General features: G+C 42.2%; 1 protein-coding gene across 1 annotated transcript in view; it reads left to right on the top strand.

Moving 5' to 3' along the window:
- The window catches only part of vps13b (vacuolar protein sorting 13 homolog B), a 265484-nt gene that overhangs the window by 232857 nt on the left and 11565 nt on the right, over positions 1-21062 (top strand). Inside the window, exons 49-60 of the mRNA XM_079561422.1 lie at positions 2844-2927; positions 3005-3180; positions 6617-6787; positions 9717-9924; positions 12367-12555; positions 14026-14172; positions 15658-15938; positions 16680-16807; positions 16890-17086; positions 18548-18666; positions 19962-20412; positions 20856-21002. Coding sequence (XP_079417548.1) covers positions 2844-2927; positions 3005-3180; positions 6617-6787; positions 9717-9924; positions 12367-12555; positions 14026-14172; positions 15658-15938; positions 16680-16807; positions 16890-17086; positions 18548-18666; positions 19962-20412; positions 20856-21002 — 2298 coding nt within the window. The remainder of the gene's footprint in view (positions 1-2843; positions 2928-3004; positions 3181-6616; positions 6788-9716; positions 9925-12366; positions 12556-14025; positions 14173-15657; positions 15939-16679; positions 16808-16889; positions 17087-18547; positions 18667-19961; positions 20413-20855; positions 21003-21062) is intronic.

Consider the following 21062-nt stretch of genomic DNA (forward strand, 5'->3'; position numbering starts at 1 on the left):
AGGAAGATGTTGAGAGGCAGAAAATACAGTTTATGCTCTCTCATAACAACACCAAACCGTGGACAGGAAACTCTGGCTGATATGTGGGCACAGGGAGAAGCCTTTGAAGCCACTTTCACACTGCTGGAGTCGGGCCAAACAGTCACTCCATCTCTTCCCCCTGCTGTTCCTGGCCCTGTGAATATTATTCTTCTCCGGATAAGTATTTCTGCTTCTTTATCCAGATACGAGCCCATGCTGTTAACACAAGCTGATCCACTTCCCCAGCTTCTGTGTTTAGTAATACTGGGGAACTTCAGATCCGACACAGTTTTAGTACAACTTTACGCTATATATTTTTTTGCATACATTGACCACTTAAGCATTATGCATTGTGTCTTGTCGCTGTTTTTTTTTTTTTCATTGACACTAGTTCCTTTGTTGAAATCCTTCTTGGTCTGATTGTGTCTTGGTTGATCTGGTCTGGACTCCAGTTTGAATGTGAGCACTGCTGCCTCTCCTCCAGCTCAGTCTGTTATCTGTTCCCTTCATATTTCACATGTGGAGTTTGGCTCATTATGAGAGAGCTGCCTGCTGTAGTAGCTGAGCGCTTAGATCTCTCTATCTCTGTCTTTCGCTGCTATTTCTTTCTCCGGTTTCCTCCCGTGCTCCTGCTCTCTGCCTCATCTGTCTTGCTGCAGTTAACTCCTCTGCAGTATTTACTTTATTCTTTTTGGCGTCGGGCTCATCCACCTGCTCCACGGGCTGAATCACTCCCCTGTCCAACTCTGTCTGTAATGTCCCATAATCCATCTGAAGAGCCTCCTGTATCTCACCTTCCTCCCACTCAAAACACTGTACGCCCCTGTCCTTAAGGTTTGACAAAGCACAGGAGGTCGACGTGACCTTGTTTTTAGGCCTTTAGCAGACATGACCACAGTGGAAATTACTTACCTTAATTAAACTGTGCTACAATCACTGCTTGACACAAATATGGCAAGTTTATTTGTATAAGCATGATTTGTACAAAAATGTAGCTCGAAGAGATTTGCAAAACGGTACTGTGTTAAAAGCAGGCGATATGTAGTTTCAGTTTGAGGCAAACACAATAAACCATGACAGAAAAACAGGACGGTTGTCACATGCACAGCTAAAACTGTTTCCATCCCCTCTGACATCTTCAGAAAGACTGTTCCAGACTTAAGCTGCATAAAACTGAAAAGTAGCCTCACCTCAATGTTTAGTGTTTACTTAAAGTAGTACTAAGTAACTTGTTTACCTTAATAAATCCATTTTGTAGTCCCTCTGGGGGTAATACAGGTGTTAATGGGATGATATTGGCCAGCACGGTTGCACAGTGGTAAGAGCTCGTGCTTCACAGCTAGAAGGTCCGGGATCGATTCCCACCAGGGGCCTTTCTGTGTGGAGTTTGCATGTACTGTATTTGCAGGTACTCCGGTTTCCCCTACCACTAAAAACATGTGCAATAGGCCAGGAAGAATGAGAGTGTGTTTGAGAGTGTGCATGGAGGGGCCACGGATGGAAATTAGCCCAAGGCTACAATCCGGTGTGGTTTGTTTACATGCATGAGACCCATGTATGATCATTAACATGCACACCCGACCAAATAAATAATAAAGAAATAAAAAATAAAGAAATGATTGGGGGTCTTTCACCTCCCACTGGTGTCCTTGGCCAGAAAACCAATTGCAACTTTGCTGCCTACGGGTCGGAGTCACCAATACACACTAATGGAATCACGAAGAAGAAGCTAACAGGCTAACGGGAAAAGCTAACAGCGGGCTAGCGTCACTAAAACAGTTTTTACAGCCAAGTTTGAGTAAAAAAAAAAATCTCCATTGTGTAATTGGATGTACAATATCCCTCTCTCCATTTGTCTGAGTACTGCTTTAACACAATGGGTCAAATTCAACTGATGTAGCCCATTATTGTTTGTTTTAGAAATGTTTTATCGAATACAGTGAATAATAATAATAGTATTTTAATGATGACTGGATGTGCCGGTTACTGACATTAATGCAGATTTCATATTTTTGTTTGGATCGGATTCCCAAATTTTTAGCACTTCAATCTCCTTTTTTTGACTAATATAATGAGCCTTGCATATTATTTTGTTCACTTGTGGGGCCCTGCTCTGGGTTAGCACTTTTTGAATTTAATGCAGTTAATTTGTGAGACACAATCCTTGAAATATTTCAGTTTCGTGGCCCTATTTATAGGGGAAAGACTTTTTGATGGCCCTGACGTATCTCAACAATTTGTTCAGCCAGGATTGGAACCTCCCAAATCCAACAAGGCTGTTTAGCATGAGCCACTCTCCTCTGTTTTGTTGTCCCTAACAGTGAAATCCCCTGTACGTCATAAACCAGACCAGTTTGTTATGTGCTTTGGCATCAGCAGGCCTTAAACGAGGAGCGAGCACAAAACACCAATGACACTATAAAACATCTTGGTCTTCTATGGGTAAATTCTCAGCCATTAAAACACAAAGATTTTTACTGCCCCATGCAAGTCTGAGATCTGGCCTCAGCACTTTTCTTCTAAGTTGTGAGATTATGAGTCAGGGCTCAAATTTTTACCACCAATAGAAGCCAAGAAACAGTGTTTTGTAGGACAAAGCATGATAATGCGTTACTGATGGAGGCTATAAACATGCTGTCAGTGAGAAAAACACTGCAAAGACGTGTAAGGGGTATAGTATACAGATTTTACATTCTCAGACATGGAGATTTGACCTTAAATGCTCTTTGAAATGTTTTTAGACTAATTATGTGGTTTGTAAGTGCATATTTTAGGTGTTTAATGATAGTAATAAAAATCACCTGTTGTTTGTGCATTTGCAGGTGCCATGTTCCAGTGGCTCTTTGCTGTATGTTTGGTGCGCCCTCATCACACTTGAAGCTGATACTCACATGCAGCAGAGAGTGGTGAGTCAGCGGGAAAAGCACTACGTCCGTTAAACGTTTGTCTTCATATTCACTGCCTTGTCTCTTGGGTGTTTCAGGTGGTGTTCAGCCCTCTGTTTGTGATGCGAAGCCACCTGCCCGACCCTGTCATGGTTCATGTGGAGAAGAGGAGTCTGGGCCTGAGAGAGAGCCAGCTCGTCTTGGGACAGGGCCATCAGGAGCCTCTTCTCAACACTGAGGCTGATCTGACACACCACCTCACCTTCCAGGCCAGGTAACTACTCTGAGGATGAGCGAAGAACATCATTGCTTTATTTTCTTGCACAATTTGACTTTGAAGGTGTAAAATTGAATCTCTCTTTTTAAACCAGATGGATCAAGGATTATATTTTGCTAACATTGTATTGGGGACAAAAACTAGGTCTCTTAAGAATCGCCATCTTTATATTGTAAAAACGACTGCCAACTGCTTGACATTTTCTCAAAACCGTGACAAATCCGATTACGCTATAGTGCCGGCTCATTTTGTGGTACTACATTATCTCACTGTCAAACAGCTCGTTTTGCCGTAAAACCCTGACACTTGTCTCCTGCAATGACTTATTTTTGCATCTATTTAGCCAGATGGTAAAAGACACTTCGACTCTGGTTTCTCTGACTCAATATGACGACACTAAGGGATTGATATTTAGGCAAAAGGAAGTCGATTTTGGCAGTTGCTACAAACCAGCTCTATTTTCATCATGTCAAATCAGAACCATAATTGCGCTCATTTAGATACCAGGCCTAACAGAAAGCAGGTTTTGGCACGTATCGGCGGACCTATTTATCTGTGATGGCGAACATGTTTGCAGGGGCGTGTTGATGAGTAATGCCACGTGCAGATGTGTCCTCTCCGTGTGTGGTCCCTCTGTGATCGTCCCGAGACGTCAGGGTTGGCCAAGGGGAAGTGTGGCAGTCCCCACTTCATCATGGGCAGAGTCAGTCACACATATCCCCCCTCTGCCTCTTCACACTGGCTCTATGGGTTACAGAAAAGATAGTTACAGACTCTTAAATAGGTCTTGAATCATAGGCAGCATAGATCCTGATCTAAAATACGGACATCGGAGAGTTCCCTGCGTTCTTATGAGAGGTGCATTTTCACACAAAAATATGTTTAAGTTGCATGACCTGATGTGACCGAGCCAACAGTAGCTCAGGTTGACTTGACTCTAAAGTGTCATTGGTGGTGAAACTGTTCCCATGGCCCTCGTGCTAAAGGCCTGGGCTAACACCTAATTTTACAACTAAAGTGAACGACCTGACATGACCTTGAAGGATTTTTTCTCTTGGAGCTAATATTTTTAAAAGGTTTAAAATATGCTTTCCATCGGTTTGTATTACAATACACTTAATAGACACTTACCTCATTCAATGCTCCGCTCAAGGAAAGGCACCCGTCGTAAAAGATGGGGCATTTAAGGGCACCACTGCTCTTTTATCAAATTTCCAAGTAAATCGTAAAACTTCTTCTGTGGAGCAATGAGCATTTTCATTTGTTTTGTGCTCTTTTTAATGGAGCGTGTTCATTTGTTCAGGCTTTGGAGCAGCGCATTTGCTTTTACCCTCAATGATGTTGAGTTAACCCCTTAACCCCCACCTGAACCGAGCACATTTTCTGCAGTTTGGTTTTACCCCAAGAACTAAATGCTTCTTGATAAATAAAAAAAAAGCCTCAAAACAAGATGAAAATGCAACAAAAAAGCGGCTAAGATGAGATTAAAAAAAAAGAGAATGAAAACGCATCAAACATGTAAAAGAGCAACAGAAACACAATGAAGAAAAAACGTGATGACAACACGGCAACAAAGCACTCCATTTGGATAAGTTTTGTAGGTCTTAGCTTTCAAATGGGGGCGTAACACTGGCATGTAGGTTGTAAGCTTTCACATTTGGGTAAAGCTATACTAAATGCACTCCATTCAGGTGGGGGTTAAGAGGTAAATAACAGTGACCATTGCAGAGAAATATAATTTAAAATAAAGTTATATATTCCCATGCAACAATTTTAAATAAGGGTTTGTTTTTTCTCAGAGCTTTTTTTTTCCCAGTCAATAATCTGTTATTCTATTGTAGTGGCGAAAGAACCATTACAAACCTGTGTTTATTGTCGTCCAGTTCAAAGCTCACCTCTTGTTTAGTGTAGCTGCGTTGTCTACATAGCTGTTTCTCCAGTCTGACATCCTTGAAGTGGCGATTGGTATTTTCAGCCTGGGTGGCACCGATGGAAAATCACGCTACATGGTTTTCTTGTTATCGCCACGTTTGTAATGGTTGTTGTTTTATACATAATCCGTGGATGAAAAATCACAGTGTTGGTAGCAACTAGCGGTGATCTGAATAAACGCGGCGTACATTTGATTCCCCGTTTTTTTTCACATTACTTTTCTTTGTTTAGATATCTGGTCACAAAGTTTGTTTTCATTTCATCTGCCATAAAGAAACCGCAGTGTGCCGTACAGCGACTGGGAATATTTTTAGTCGATGTTTTTCTAGATAAATCCTTTTCATGATGGCAAAAAGCAAACTGTAAGTGTCTTGTCTTTCTGCCTGGTGACCACAATGCTTCTAGTGTTTACACTGCGCCCCCCCGTCTAAACCACCGCTCACCACATAAACTCAATCCATCCCTCATCCCGTACAACTCCAAAGCCACAATGGTAAAACTGCACCTTTAGACGTTTGTACAGCCGAGATGGCTCCCAAAAATTCAAATAGTGAGTCGGCCTTTTCGTTGGTCAACAGCTCGTCTTCCCTTCCTGTAATTATACATGCCTGTGGCTCCTAATGAACAAGGTAGAAAGCATAACTGTGGTTTAGCGACACAAGAGACACAACCGAACCCGACCGATGTCCTGCCTGGCTCACACAGGGTCACCACAATCTGAAAAAAAGAGGTTTAAAATCATAGCCTCATGTAGTTTCTCCCTCAGGATATATTGACATGAAAAGCCTCTTGTCAACACTTTGTCCCACCACTTTGTCTTTCCCCCTAAAACCAAAACTGATCACTCTTTGGTTCCTTTCATAACACAAAAGATCTTTTAATACACGCCTGCCATTGGCCGCGTGACTTAAGCCAAGCGGTCAGCGGAACAGGATACTGCCCAAAGAAATCAAAGAGGCCATAACTATTGAGATTTTCCATCGTTGACCACTGTCTGGTTCTGCAGGATTCAACAGGAAAATGTCACACTCGTAATTTTCTTGGATGTATCTGAATTTGTAAAACTAGACTAGAACATAGACAAAATACAGAGACAAACTGGTTTTGAAAAGAGGTTCAGGGTACAATCAAAGTTTAGATAGAGGTCGTAATGTGGAACAATGGGGATAAGGAGGAGCTGTCGTATGGCATTTGCCTCAATCGCAAAATAAGAGAAAATAGGAATCGTTTCTGGCGGAGATTGTAAACATAATTCTACTGAGAAAAATATACAAGTGCATTTGGGGCCTAAGCACATCATGAGGAGATAGTGAAGATAAACGCTGCTGATGGCAGGGTGGTTTTGGCACAATTAAGAAGACAGAACATGTTTGATATCACTGACTAAGAAGTATCCATTACAAATGTAACTGGTTGGAATACATAATTATCTTGCTCAGAAATCCACAAAACTGATTTAATTTGTAATATGTCACATTGTCTGTGTTTTTGTTTTTTGTAGGGAGGACAAAGATGCCTCTAACTGTGCTGTGCCGATATCCACAAGCCTAATCAAACAGATTATGAACAAGACTGGAAATCAAGCCAACCTGGACCTGATCCTAAACGACTTCTATGGAGCAAAGACCTCCACTGAGCTGCAGTGGCCTTACGTCTCCAAAGACAGTGACAGGTATGGGTTACACCGCAACTATTGATTCTATTCTCTTGTAACATGCTGTTATGTCTCAAAAGTCCCTTTGATTCTCATTTGTCTATTATGTGTCATCAACACAGTGTATATTTTTGTTACAACCATTTGGATTGTCGCAGATTTTTAAAGCATGACAAATGTTACATTTTTTTTTAAATAAACACAATTAAACTTGAGGCAAGCAAACATGAAAATGTCCCTTCCCTCTTGAAGTCCATGTTTACAGCCATATTCTCTAAATCACTTCATGTAAGCCTGCTTATGTTCATGTACTTTATTGGTGTACTGCAAGGCACAGCATAAGTATCTCTGTGTTTTCAGCCTCGACCACTGTTGCACAACAGACCTTTAATGACAGAGGCTTCTTGTCTTTGCACAGCCTTTGTTCACTTCATAAAACAGTTCAGTCTAAAGACAAAGCCGAGCCGGGCTTCAGACGACCGCTGTGTCCCCACAGACCGGAGATTTAGTCTGTCACTGTCGCCTTCCCACTTTCTCACACAGCTCTCAGGGCCTTGCATCCAGTTAAAACTTGGCAGCAGATTATTGCCAGCGGTTTCAGTGTTGTGTGCACATCTTTGGATATGCAAATGTTATATACACTGTGCAAGCGCCAATCTACTGTTGGAGAAAACTATGAAAACATAAATATATCAGTAATGTAGAGTGCTTTCGGGCTCCAGCAGCTGCAGACTGTCATTGTGTCCTTGGACTAGACACTTCTCCAGCCTGCCTGTGTGAATGTAGCGTGAGTGAGTGGTGCCAGTGGTATGGGGTGCAACTCCCTCATGTGTACTCTAGTTTTGTGTAGGAAAAATGGATGTACTTGGGTATGATTTGCAAGTTGCTGTAGCTTTACTTTTTACACGCTGCACCATAACGTACAGCAGCTCATTTAAGACGCTGTCCACACGTGTCACTCTGGGAGCCATCTCTTGTCACACACCAGTCAAACTCACATCTTGAAGACATTGGTTTCTCTCTCCTTTCTCTCTCGCCTCAGAGTTAGATCTGCTGGACATGTGGCCCATCTGTCTGAAGGTGCCTGGCTGTGTTTCTCTGCTCACTGCAGCTCACACAGCAGCCACACCACATGTGCATTACACCACTGTTCAGTAACAAAGAGCAGCTATGCTTACCTTTTCATGTCGCATTCAATGCACTGTCAAGCCATCAGGGTGACTGATGTCTGGTGGTGTGATTTGGCTACGTGCTCCAAGTGTTTTTGTTTGATCCAATAGTTTGGCCAACTCATGTCATCCCATATGAGTGTTAATCAGACTTATTTTACCAGAGTATTGTTTTATTGTCCATATTTGTTTGGTTTTCTGGTAAACTTACTATACTATGGACAGTTACTAATTTGTAACCAAATTGTGTCATACATTTGTTAAAACATTCTGTCCTCTCCTGTGTGGTAAAACAAGATTCTCAACAGCGCTTAGTTTACATTTGCTTGATTTAGACGCTATTGTTTGAGTACTTGGGTGCATAGCGTGGTCAATTGGCAGAAAGAACTATAACCGTTCAACTTTGGAACCCAGTGGTGAGAAAGTTACTTGAGGATTAATTGCAGTGATTTCAGTACCTAAACACTCTTCAAACTTGGACACAAATGACACAACATGATTAAAGTTGTATATTTTTGCTAATGTCGATAACAGAGCTGATGCAATTGCCATTATATACTGCTCTTTTCAGGGCACCAGGAGAGAGTCCAAACCCGCTCTTGATGTGGAGCGTGTAAATATTGTGTCTCAAAGGGGCAGAGGAAGTTGAAAGTGGTAGCTGTTACTTTTCTTGCTCAGTTGGCCTTTTAATGGCATCTCTAGGATCATTACACAAACTGCTTGTGTCGTGGTTGGTCCCGGAGTTGCTGAGGTTTGTGTGAAAACTCCGCATTCACACCTATTTTGCCCTCGGCCTCGGAGTTGGCAGTTCTGACAGAAGCCCCATTTCTTTCAATTACTTGTTTGTGAGCCGTGTGATGTGATTTATGAGCTCACACTCTGCTACCCGCGCTGTTAATGTCAAAGCCCAATTACACAACTAACTACACAAACAAAATACACTGTAAAGAATGACTATTACCGCTATTATTTTGGGTCCCATTTTTACATGAGTGGGCAAAGTTGCCAAAGTCTTCAATCATTAGTGCGAGAAATGAAATTGCTATGGTCCCGATTGCTCATATTCCATCACCAGAGCGAGCCAGCGGTCACTCGAGTTTGACCTTCTCTGATGCTGCCAAGTTACAATTTTGATTTCTATTTGACTCTGTATAGTAGATACAGTTTGATGAATAGATATGTGTGGACATCTCTATTAATGATTCATGAGGGAACAATGAATTTGTAACATAAGAACCTCTAAAATAATGAAACTTCAAATGTTCTTTTGCATGTTATCCACAGCAAATTAACTGCCTCCCAACTAGCAAGCAATATCATATTCATTTGATGCAGCTACCCTTTATCCATACCTGGGAATGAACCATCCAATCAAGTAACTGACTTAAAAGTGAATTTGAAGTTTGAGTTATTGATTCGAGCAGAGCGCCGGAGGCAGCCCTGGTGAAGCGAGGCCACATCTGACGTGTTTGAAGTGCACAGTTTTTCTGAAGGCTGTTTGTTTGGCTCTGGGTCCTGTTTAGGGTTCACAAACACATGAGGACTGTGAAATGAATGCTGTGTCAGGGACTTGATGTGTCTGTCTGCTGCTCTATGCCTGTCCCTCTGCACTCGGCCTGTCAATTGCTCTTTGAGTTGCATAAGCTGCTTGCAAACGTAACCTTTCCAGGAACTTCTAAGGATTGCTTTTTTTTGTGCATTCATTTGCAGTAATTATTATTATTGTTTAATAGTGAGTGATGTGGGTTTTTGGTTAGTGTGTTTTCCTTGTCCCGCAGGCCTGTTTCGGAGCCCCTGGCTCAGTGGGACAGTCCCATGCAGGTGAAGCTGTCCTGCTGGAAGCCTGGTCTCAACACTCTGCTGGTGGAGCTGCTGCCCTGGGCTCTGCTGGCCAACCACTCCCAGTGGGACCTGTGGCTTTTTGAGGGAGAGACCATCGTGGTGCAGATACCAGCCGGGAAGGTCATCGTGCCTCCAAACTTTAAGGTAGTAGTGTGAAATAAAAACACAATGCTGAGACAGAAGAATGGCTGAGAAAATGAAAGTTTTCCTTCCCTGATGGCTTGGGCATATTCCAAGATAATGACATTAAGTGTGATCTTTTTTATGATGACTTCTTTTTTTATTATTAATCACATTTGGCATGGTTGGATCTTATCAATGTTCTACATTGAACTTCAATATCCTACAAAAATAAATGAGAGTGACACAAAAACATTTTTAATAAACCTTTCATTGAAACAACAATTAAACTAAAAACAACATTAGGCAGACAGACAGACAGACAGACAGACAGACAGACAGACAGACAGACAGACAGACAGACAGACAGACAGACAGACAGACAGACAGACAGACAGACAGACAGACAGACAGACAGACAGACAGACAGACAGACAGACAGACAGACAGACAGACAGACAGACAGACAGACATTTATTTGTCACATACAATGTTAAAACACTTTCACAACATGTAGTAAAATGATCGGTAACTCACCTCTGTCATTTTAAGCAGTCAAAAAAAAGCATGAAAAGAAGCTACAATAAAGTGTTCATGAGGCATGACATGAGTTGCAGGTCATTCAGTTAATAAATAAGATTTTCTGCAAATTCAGAGTGCCTCAACTCATCCTCTTTTGATTAGTTGCGGCATGTTTGATGCAAGTGTTTCCAGGAGGTGAGTGGGAACATTACTATAAGTGGTGAAGACGAAATCTACTGTCTGGAACTGTTGTTCCTTTTTGTAAACTACCTTTTAGATCAGGAGAACATACAGGATGGTCCAAAAGAGTGATGTTTTTCTGCTGGAAGACGTCCTTTGTCCTGCGGGCATTGTGAACTGTAGCATTGTTTTGTTGAAGCTGTGAATGCACAGACAAGGTTGTCAGTCATGCTCTCTGTAACATCTGCACAGAGCCTGCACCACCTGAAGCCTCCACCTTTCAATGTCTCATGTTGCAAAGTCCAAACGGGCAGTTCTGTCGATGCCTTTGATTCTCTGATAGCTATTGGGCTGCCGTAGGCACCAGTAACAACTTTAATTTGGGTCGAGGATCATCCAATGTCTTGACGGACAAATCAAATCCTCCGTCTCAGTGCTGGGGACATTTTTTTTTTCTTTTTTGTTCCGTCAGGATCTTTTAAGAAATTCAAAACTGTCTGAAGCGCTTTGGGTGACTTGTGTGAAAAGCGCTCTACTAATAAACTTCCATCTTTGATTCCACTGCTTCCCACCTCAGCAGTGATGGAGTGCTGCTATAGCCCCTGCTTATGCTGCTCAACAACTTTTGATCAGCTGCAAAACTATTTCACTTTAATTGTAGTTTTTGTTGCATATTGAAGTTCTACTTGGAGCGTTGATAAGATCCAACCATATAAAATGTGAATTTTATGCCATCTTTCAACCGGTCTTAAACCTTTGATTGGGACCGTATTTGCCAAACTGCCCGTGTAATTGTTCCACAGTGGTATTATTGCTTACATTCTTCGCGAAACCAGTGGCCTTAAAGTACCCCTCATTTATACTCATTCTTCCTGTTCACTAATTGTTAATTGCATTTGCACTTAAAAATATATTTTGTTTCAATCAAGAGATGGAAACCTTTTGATGTGACGCTAGCATTAATCTAAATCCACTTTGCTATTTCCAGTGTCGTCTAATAGGCACAAACTCTTAGCTCATTCTGCAGATCTGCAGCCTATTCCCAGTCTTGGTCTTCATCTGTAGCCAAACTCTGTCACTGAATATTGTAGGCATGTCTTCTCGTTCGCTGTCGAGATCAGAAGCAGTCTCCAGATGTTTTTTTTCCCCTTCTTTTTCTCTATTTGCTTTCACTAAACTAAAAGAGGCAACGTATCAAAGAACAAGTGCAGATACGCTCCAGCACGAAGCGTACCACATAACAAGCAGTGTAGACGTGCAATAGGTTGTAAAATAGAAACAAATAAAGCATTGTTTCCATAGTGCCTGCTATTTATCATGGCACGTCAAGAGAGGACTCACATCTGATGGGTTTATGAGGCCGGACTGGCAAACTTCGGTGCACGACAGAAACCCATGCAATTGTCAGTGAAGCATTTGCAGGGCACCTAAGCTATGTTCTTTTTACATGGCCAACAGCTGACATATGCCAGGACTGTTTGAGCTCAGCTATGTATCCACTGCAGTCAGGGAAACTAGAAAGAGATCTAACATTTCAGTTGGTCAGAATAGGATGTGACATTTTTTTACTAATGCATTTTTTGTACGTTTTATATAGAAAAGACATGAACCAAATCCACAGCATATATGTGTTCCGCCACAATAGTCTGTTATTATAAAAGCTGAGAGTAGAGCTTTTTAGAGTTATGATTTCTATTTCTCTTAACATTGTAATATGCTCTTCCTCTGAGTAATTCTAAGTCCTTTCTGCCCCTGTGCGCCCAGGAGGCCTTTCAGATTGGCATCTACTGGGCCGACACCAACACCGTCCACAAATCGACCGCTTTGAAACTGGTGCACGACTTGACCTCCCCGCGGTGGAAGGAGGGTCAGAGCCCAGAGGTCGTCACACTGGACGAAGAGGGCTTTGTGGAGGCCGACATCACATTGGGGGCCTTCCCCGGGAAACAGAAGGTAAAAAAAGATGCCGTTCAGGCTAGAGATGCACCAATCCAACTTTTTTGCTACTGATACCGATATTGGGGTTTGAGTGTCTGTCGATATCCGATATTTACCGATACCAAGAGACTTTCTTAATAGTGGCTTTCTCTGAGTGAAACATTTAATTGACTCTTTTCTCCATTTTAAGATCAATAAAGTTGCATTGTCATGATATTACAGATCAATTATCAATTGTATCAATTGATAAACTCTTTTGATAAAATTTAGCAATGATCACTGGACTTTCCACACTAAATATCTTTGGGTATATGACAGGCTTTAGGTTACATTAATATAAACAACTTACATGAAGTGATCTAATCATTACAATATGTTCAAATCTGTTATTTCTTTGTTCGGCTACTTTAGTATTTCTATCATAGTTTCTGACCCAGCCTCGATTAGTTTTCTTTAGCATTAGCGTTAGCTCCCGCTAGCTTTTGCATGCTAATGCTAACCACGGAATTTTGCGCGTGGCGATCAAATACACATTTGCGGAGGTTAACTAACTCAGCGATTGAATTCTCCTGTCTCTCCCGTCTTCTCCCCTTTAAAATGATATACAGCAGGCCCATATTCACTTAGATTTAGATGGTAAAAGTTGTTGACGTCATATCGTTAAGCATTATGGGAGTAGCAGCAATTGTAAACTAATGGAGGTTTTAAAAGTTAAAATACTGGAGTTATTGTTCACATTAAAAAAACTGGGACACCACAGTGTGTTAGATTCATTTGCCAGCAGTAACTCAGCAGCTAATTGAAGTTGTTCCACGGCTATTTTCTCCACTTTTTATACTGTTTTTATCTAATGTTAGTCAAAGGAAATGTATGCTAGCAGCTGCAAAGATGGCGAATCTCCATGGTAACTGTAGAATTTCCCAAACTCTATCGGATATTTGTAGCTCATACCCGATTGTATTTTTTCCAGTATCGGCTCCAATATCCGATACCAGTATCGGATCGGTGCATCCCTAGTTCAGACACATGGACTATATTTTCCACAGTACTTTTCTACAGTTGTGCAATATGAAGAGTTACCGTTCTCTGCCACCAGATGGAGTAGCGAGCTCTTGTCATATTTATCGGTAACTTGGTTACTTTTTCCCAGCTGAATATTTTCAGAATGAACTGTAGGAAATGAGGAAATATAAATCCGTCTGTCACTTCTAATTTAACCTAATCTTTTTTCTTTTATAAACATATTTCTTGAAAAAAAAAAAAAGTACCATCTGTTGCTAATAAGTGCAACAATTGTTAATGTCAAAGCTTCATGTAATCCCTCTAAAATTTTGGGACAATAGCATTAGCATTGTTTGTTGTCTAACATGTGTCGTCGATTACGGGACAAATTTATGGATTCCTTAAAACTTTCCCTTGTGATGAGGCTATCGTCGAAGTATTTTGATTCATTTGTGTCACTTTGTTGTTTTCTTTTTCTTCCAGCTCTGCCAGTTTTGTGTGTCATCGGTTGTGAGACACGGCATCCAAATCCTTCAAATCGAGGATAGGACGGTTTTGGTCAACAACACTTCTCACAGCGTCGAGTACAGACCTCTGCTGACAAAGCACTCTCTGGGAAGCCACGACCAGGTAACTCTCAAAAACACCCTGCCTCCTCTCCAAAAATCTCCTAAATCATCTTCACTTGTGCCTCCCGCGAGACAAAAATGCAATAAGTTTCAAAGGGAAGTTTTGCAAGCATATGCGGATGTCTTTTTTGACTAATGAAATGATGGCAGTGCTGTCAAACCCAGCTATTTTTCTAAACGTTACTCCATTTATTTAAAGATGTAAAACAACTGTTTGAGTTGGCACCACGTACTATCCAAACATGCAAGTTTTCCTCCTCGACAAGGCCAGTATTTTATTCCCACTGGCTTATCTGTTCGCACCAATTCTCCCAAACACTAAAACATCCAATGTGTCCAGGCGAATACCGTTGTGCTACCTCGCCAACCATAAGCCCAGTGCTTTGTCTATGTTTCCATGTATTTAAAAAAGGCCTGCATTTTGTCTATTGATTCCCAAGGGAAGGCTAACTTGCTGCAGAGATGTAGCAAGCCGTTTTCCATAAGATCACGCTGCTGCTCCCCAGTTCGCTCTAACCATGTGGCAATGGCACTTCATAGGGACATTAGACAAACACCCAGAATTGGATGCAGGTTTTTCTTCTCGCTTTCATCTACTACTTGTCCCCAAAGAGACCAACAATACCGTGATGTCATTCCTTTCAGATCCCCTCAGAAACGGCTGCGATGGGGCCTGCCAGTTGCCGCTAATTGACTGAAAAACCTTAAAAAGAAGTTCTAAATAACAGGCACTGGTCTTAACAATAACATAGACCACAAACAAGGGCAGGAATGCCTTTCTACTTGCCCTATTCATCATGCTTAGTGGCTAATCCCTGCTCACTGGATGCTAAACCAGCGCGGCAGGACTTCTCTGCTACCAATTTAGCGCTGAGCTTAGTGGGAGAAAGAAGAGAGTACAATAATAACGTGGTTTTTCTATGTATCTTTTGTTGTAATCACTGGAATCTTTTTCTTCTGTTGTCTCTGTCTGCTCTTATATGCTCCTCCGTGTCACTCTGGTCTGGGATTTCCCCAATATCCTGCTTTTTAGTGTCCCATGTTTCCTTTTACCCCGTTTAACCTACGGCTGAGCAATATAGCTCAGTAATCGTAATCATGAAAGACATTTTTTTATCCATACACATTCCATTTGTTTTCTCTAAATGACTACAGAGGAACACTTGGAAAACCACAAAATACAAGTGCCTACAAACACACATTCTTCAGTCAAGATTAGCTTGGCCTTTTTATTCAAGGCCAGTGTGTTAAAATAATTAGTATAAGCACAAGGTTTCAAGGTTTTAGTAGATTCATTATTCTCACATTACAATACAATACTTCTTCAAACTCAAAGTCATAACTTAATACAAGCATATGGGTGTGCAATACAAATGGATAAGGATTGTTTTAAGTTCCATAATAATGAGATTATTTGTATATATGTTGCCATTTGTGACACGATTTACACTTAATTCCTAATTGCCACGGTGTCCTGTTGTTCTAGGCCTGTCAGATCCCTGAGACCACAGCGATCACCCTGCCTCCCTGTGAGCAGTCGTCACGGGGTAGACCATGCTCCGTGCCCTGCTGGGACCTCCTCCAAACCAGCGTCCAGGGCAGCGCGGAGTTCCCTCTGCCTCTGAAGCACATGCTCTTCAGTCTCCTCCCACCGCCTGGGTCCTCACAGTGGAGCCTGCCTGTCCCGGTGCGCCCAGACCTACCCCGCCAGAGCGTGTCCGTGCCCGTGCCCGGGGAAGCCGACTCGCGGGGTGGCCCGAGCAGCAGGTGGGTGCGGTGGAACATGTGCGGTTTTTCTGGCGGGGACAGTCGATTTAGAGCAGGTTGCCGAACTCTTAGCTGGCATGAGAAGTAAGGAGAGGAGGCACCGTAAGCGGTCACAGCTTGTTAAAGTCTGGCCATGAAGCACACAGAGAAATGCCCTCAGTCTTTCCACTGTCAGGCCCAATACCGGGCCAGAGCACTTGATCTAACTTAGCCAATCTCTACTTATCGCGGGTCTCAATTGATGCGCATACTTACTTTTCCAGTGATTTGGGGTTGTCTATCTATAGAGAGCACGTGTTGACCATTATACCCAACATAACATTGAAGAACAGTGACTGAAACAATGGAGACAACACTGAAGTTCTCACGTTCAAACTGAATTTAAAAACATGAGAAAAGCATTAACTTGTGTGTGAACAGTTGGTACGCCAGATCTACAAAATGTACTACCTTAGAGATTAAACATATAATCCTAATTTTGCTGCTTTGATAGAAATGAATGCCCAAAGCAAAACGTATCTCTACTAAAATGGAAGCTAGATGATATATTCTTATGCTATTTGACCACTTTGATTTGTTCCACAGCCCACATAATAAATGATCATGATTGGCCTGGTTTCATACGGCCCTCTGAGGGATTTGGTCATTGTGGTGGGTGGGACTCTTATCAGTTTGTGGTTTTTGGGCGATTCTTGTTCATGATTTATATTTATGGCTATGTTTATAATGCGTGTGCTGCAGAGCGTTGGTGCTGACGTACCAGGAGCACCTCGGGGTGACGTACATTACGCTAAACGAAGACCACTGCCCACGAATGATCATCCACAACAAGTGCCCCATCCCGCTGCTGCTGAAGGAAACTTGTGAAGGTGACTTACATATTGCCATTAAAAGCCACTTGTAAAACCACGTGAAAACTAAAAAAATGTTTTTGATCTGCTCTTTGTTTAGAGACTCCCCGGGCTGAGATCTACTGCCTTCCTTTGCCGGCCAACAGCTCCCGGCACCATGAGCTGTACCACCACTTCTCCAGTTTCCCTGAGTGCCGGCAGAAAGATGCACTGCCCACTTTGCTGCTGAAGACCTCCTCGGACCACAGCGCAACGGAGTGGACCGACCCCATAGACATCAACTGCCCCGGCACTCAGGTAAAGCCATCATTGTGGTTAAAGGTGGTTTCACAAGTTTTCATAACCTTTTTCTTCCATGAAACAGCCCAAAATTATTTGCACAGTTTGTGATATGCGATCAAACCGAGGTCACAAAGACACACTGCAATACTACAAGAATATCATCGTATATCTCCATTTTATTAGCGATGATCATGCGACCAAGTCAAAACAATTTCACAAAAATGACAAAACCGGAGCAGCTAATGCTGTTCTTTTATTTAGTGTCTTATAACTAAAAAGATCACAAGGCTAAACTGGAACAAAAGTCTTCCCCATGTTTTTCAGTCGAGCAGCGTCATGTTAGCGAGCGGAGTGGCTAATGTTTACTGTTGCGTCTACCGGGCTGCAGGTTAAACTGGGGGCCAGGCTGCGTTTCTCTGGTTACGGCGAGGTCTGTCTGTGACCCCAGTGGGTGAGGTGAAAGGTCGAAGGTGAGACTTGTTTTGACTGCGCAGTGAAGCGTGCAGCACAGATCAGCTTCCTCTGGTTACACATGAGGAGTTTGTTTCTGAACCCGGAGAGAGGCAGGTTATAGTAGGACACACAGGTGCTTTATATGCCAACAAGAGATTTGAAATTACATGAATGATAAGACTAAGAGGGTTTGGCAACAAATTAATTTTGAAATGTGTAAAAATGTGTCTACTTGTGATATTACCATCTCATATCTCACTTAAGTTTTTGCCTGAAAATAGTGATAGTCATAACAGCCTTTCTTTAAATTGTTTACGCTCCTGTCTCTAGATGCAGTGATGAACATGTTCAGTCTTAAAACATTTAGTGAAGTCTAAAGAAAGAAGAGACAACTAAGTCTTAACATCAGGTCATTTTCTCCAGTTCCTCTTTACCCTTGACTGGAGAGCAACAGTGTAAGGCCTCATTTGAAAGCTAAGACCTACAAATGTGATCATAACTGTTTTGTCTTGTCGTCACTGGGCTTTTTTCATGTTTTCGTCATGTTTTTGTTGTTTTTTTCATCACTTTTTTTTCTCTTTTCTGTTGCTTTTTCATTGCTTGTTTTTGTCCTGTTTTCATCATGTTTTTGTCCCCTTTTTGTTGTATTTTTGTTGCTTTTCCAGCATGTTTTTGTCACTTTTTTGTCGCATTTTCATCCCAGTATTGTCACTTTTTGTCACATTTTTTTTTAGATTTGGGTAAAGCCAAACTGGAGAAAAATGTTCTCGGTTCAGGTGAGAGTTAAGCGGTTATTCGCCACCCACAACCCATAGTTACAAAAGTATCATCGAAGCATAAGAAAAGTCGATTTCTTTGCTACATCATTGAGGAAAACCCTTCCCATATCAAATGCGATCCATCTGCCGTCGTAATGTTCTGGCCGATCACTTCATGTTGTCCTTAATTGCTCTCAGCCCATGACTCCTGATCCACAAAGCTCGCTCATTATTTCTGCTCTCACCTCGCGTGTTGTTGTTGCAGGTGGTGTTCCTGCCGGGCTTTGGCTGCCTCTACATCGATGTGTCTTACGAGAGGGGGACTCTGCTCTTGTCTTTGGCACCAGAGGGCAGCACGGACCCTGTAATCAACACACACAGCAGGTACCGCTCATGCACTGGCTGCTCTTTTAGTGCTTGTTACGCTTCTGACATATTTGACCAATAAAACATGTGGTATGCCTGACCCACAGCTATCAGCGCATGTGTCTTTTTATGTGCCGTGCCCAAATTGCTTTATGATTATTTTTTACATGCGGCAGTTGTTGCTAAACTCCAAACATTGAAGAAACAGACATAATTTTCACCACGGGAGGGCAATAAAAGCGCCGGTGTTGTCATAAATGAAATTAGTAATACAGTAGATCAGTCTTACAGCTTTATTCCATGACTTCAACACATCGCTACTTTGTCATTTGGCAGAGCAGGAAATTAAAATAATCACATATTAGCTGAATGTAAACAAATTACATCAGATAGTAATCTTTAGAGTCTATTAGTAACAACACAAGCTAACGGCAAACAGATGAATGAAAAAGCACCTTCGCAGAAACAGTCCAAGCAGCTCACACTCAGCATGTAAAAATACCTGTTTGTTGACAGCACTGCTAACAGCTTTAATAAGCGATAAAAAGTCTGCAACACTTGCGCATTAGTAAACATAAAATTTATAAGTGTAATAAGTGTGTAAAGTTGCATTGGCATTTATATTTTTAAAGTCATTAGGACCAATCAGGAGCAACAAAACACAGAGCTCAGAGCTTCTTTCTTACAATCTGAACGTAAAACACATCTAAAAGTCAACAGAGATTTGTAATTTATGCCAACATATTCTGTCATGATCCACACATTAATTTACGAATTTCTGAAGACGACTTGAAATTACAACTTGGTCAATTATTAAAACTTCTGAAGCTAAGCAGGAAGCAGCTTACTTTCAAGTACCGTATTTTCCAGACCATATGTTGCTCCGGAGCATAAGACGCACCAGCCAAAATATGCGTAATGAAGAGAAGAAATAACAGGCTGAATAGACGTACGATATAACTGCACCGTTGACAAGCCTCTCCCGGCAACATGTTTTTCAAGTTCTCATTTGCAAACTCGTTCCTCTAGCTGTGGCCATCAAGCTTTTAGCCCGTGATTAGCTTTTTTTGTTTTCGTTTCTAAGAGTAACCTCCGCAGTTTCTCGCACACTCCAAACTTTCTTTCTTCTGCTCGATTAGCCTGCAGTGCCCTCTAGTGGCATGTGAAATATTCACATATTAGACGCTCCGGAGTATAAGCCAAACTATGAAAAAAAAAGTGCAATTTATAGTTTATAGTATTTATAGAACTTTGATAATACTCTTTTATTGTTTTTTGAGTTTTACACTTCCTCTTTGCTTTGTTCCCCACAGTCTGACGCTGTCCTCCAGAGTGCTGCTGAGTGAAGCCAGTGTGGTCCTGAATGATGATATCACAAACCCGTCTGGATCAGTGGAGCTGCTCAGACTGACTTTAACCAAACTGCTGCTGATTCTGTCCCCTGCCTCGGTCCCGCCACCTCCAGACTTCCTACAGGATGACCCTTATGCGGACGGCGCACTTCCCTCACCCTTAATATCTGACGGCTCTGTGGTTCAAGTCTACTGCTGCAGTCTGCAAGTGGACAACCAGCTGTACAACCGGGCCAGCTTCCATTTCCCTGTGCTGCTGTGTCAGGACCAGAGGGGGGCAGTGGAGAGCGACGTGGTCTGGAGCAGCGACACAAACCCCTTTGAGAGTCCCGGAGCTTTGGAGGAGTTCAAACAGGCCTGTTTCCTGAAGCTGCAGGTCAATCTGGCTGCAGACCGAACCACAGTCGAGGAGGTACAGGATTGTCGTACATGTCCAGTACATACAAATGAATTGTAGAATCGATACAGTATATAAGAGTGCCTCCGCTGTAGTGTAGTGGCCTGAGCTAGCACCAGCTGTTTGGTCTTCCTTATGCACCCTTCTCACTTTGTCTCGATTTGGGACTGGCCAAACTACAAATTAAACTTCAACATTCAAATTGATTGTGCTGTTTCTATTTTAAGGCTTGTTATTATAATCTTTTGGGCACCTGCTTGCCGCACTAACACACTCGAAGGGTTTAACATTGGACAAATAAGTGAGGCCAGATAATCCACAGAAGTCCTCTTTAGTGTTTTTCCATTTGTTTAAACACATCCCTTCTCTTTGCTCCCCCTGCCTTAAAGATCTTACAGAGGTATTACCTAAACCCTGAATATAAAATGCTAATCACACCAGCCTGTGCTTCTCCTCAGGTCATTTTCCATCTGCAGCCGGCCAGAGTCTACCTCGAAGACACCTTTGTTTACTACATCAAGACTTTGTTCCACACGTACGTCCCGGCAGCGGCGCAGAGGAGGAGCACGGAGGGGCTTGGACCCGCGCCCGGAGTCCCTGAACAGGTGCACGTCGTGAGATCATGCTCTCATTTAGCTCCTGATGAGGTAGTTACGGCATCATTA

Source organism: Gobius niger (assembly GCF_951799975.1).
Source record: "Gobius niger genome assembly, chromosome: 8".
Lineage (NCBI taxonomy): Eukaryota > Metazoa > Chordata > Actinopteri > Gobiiformes > Gobiidae > Gobius > Gobius niger.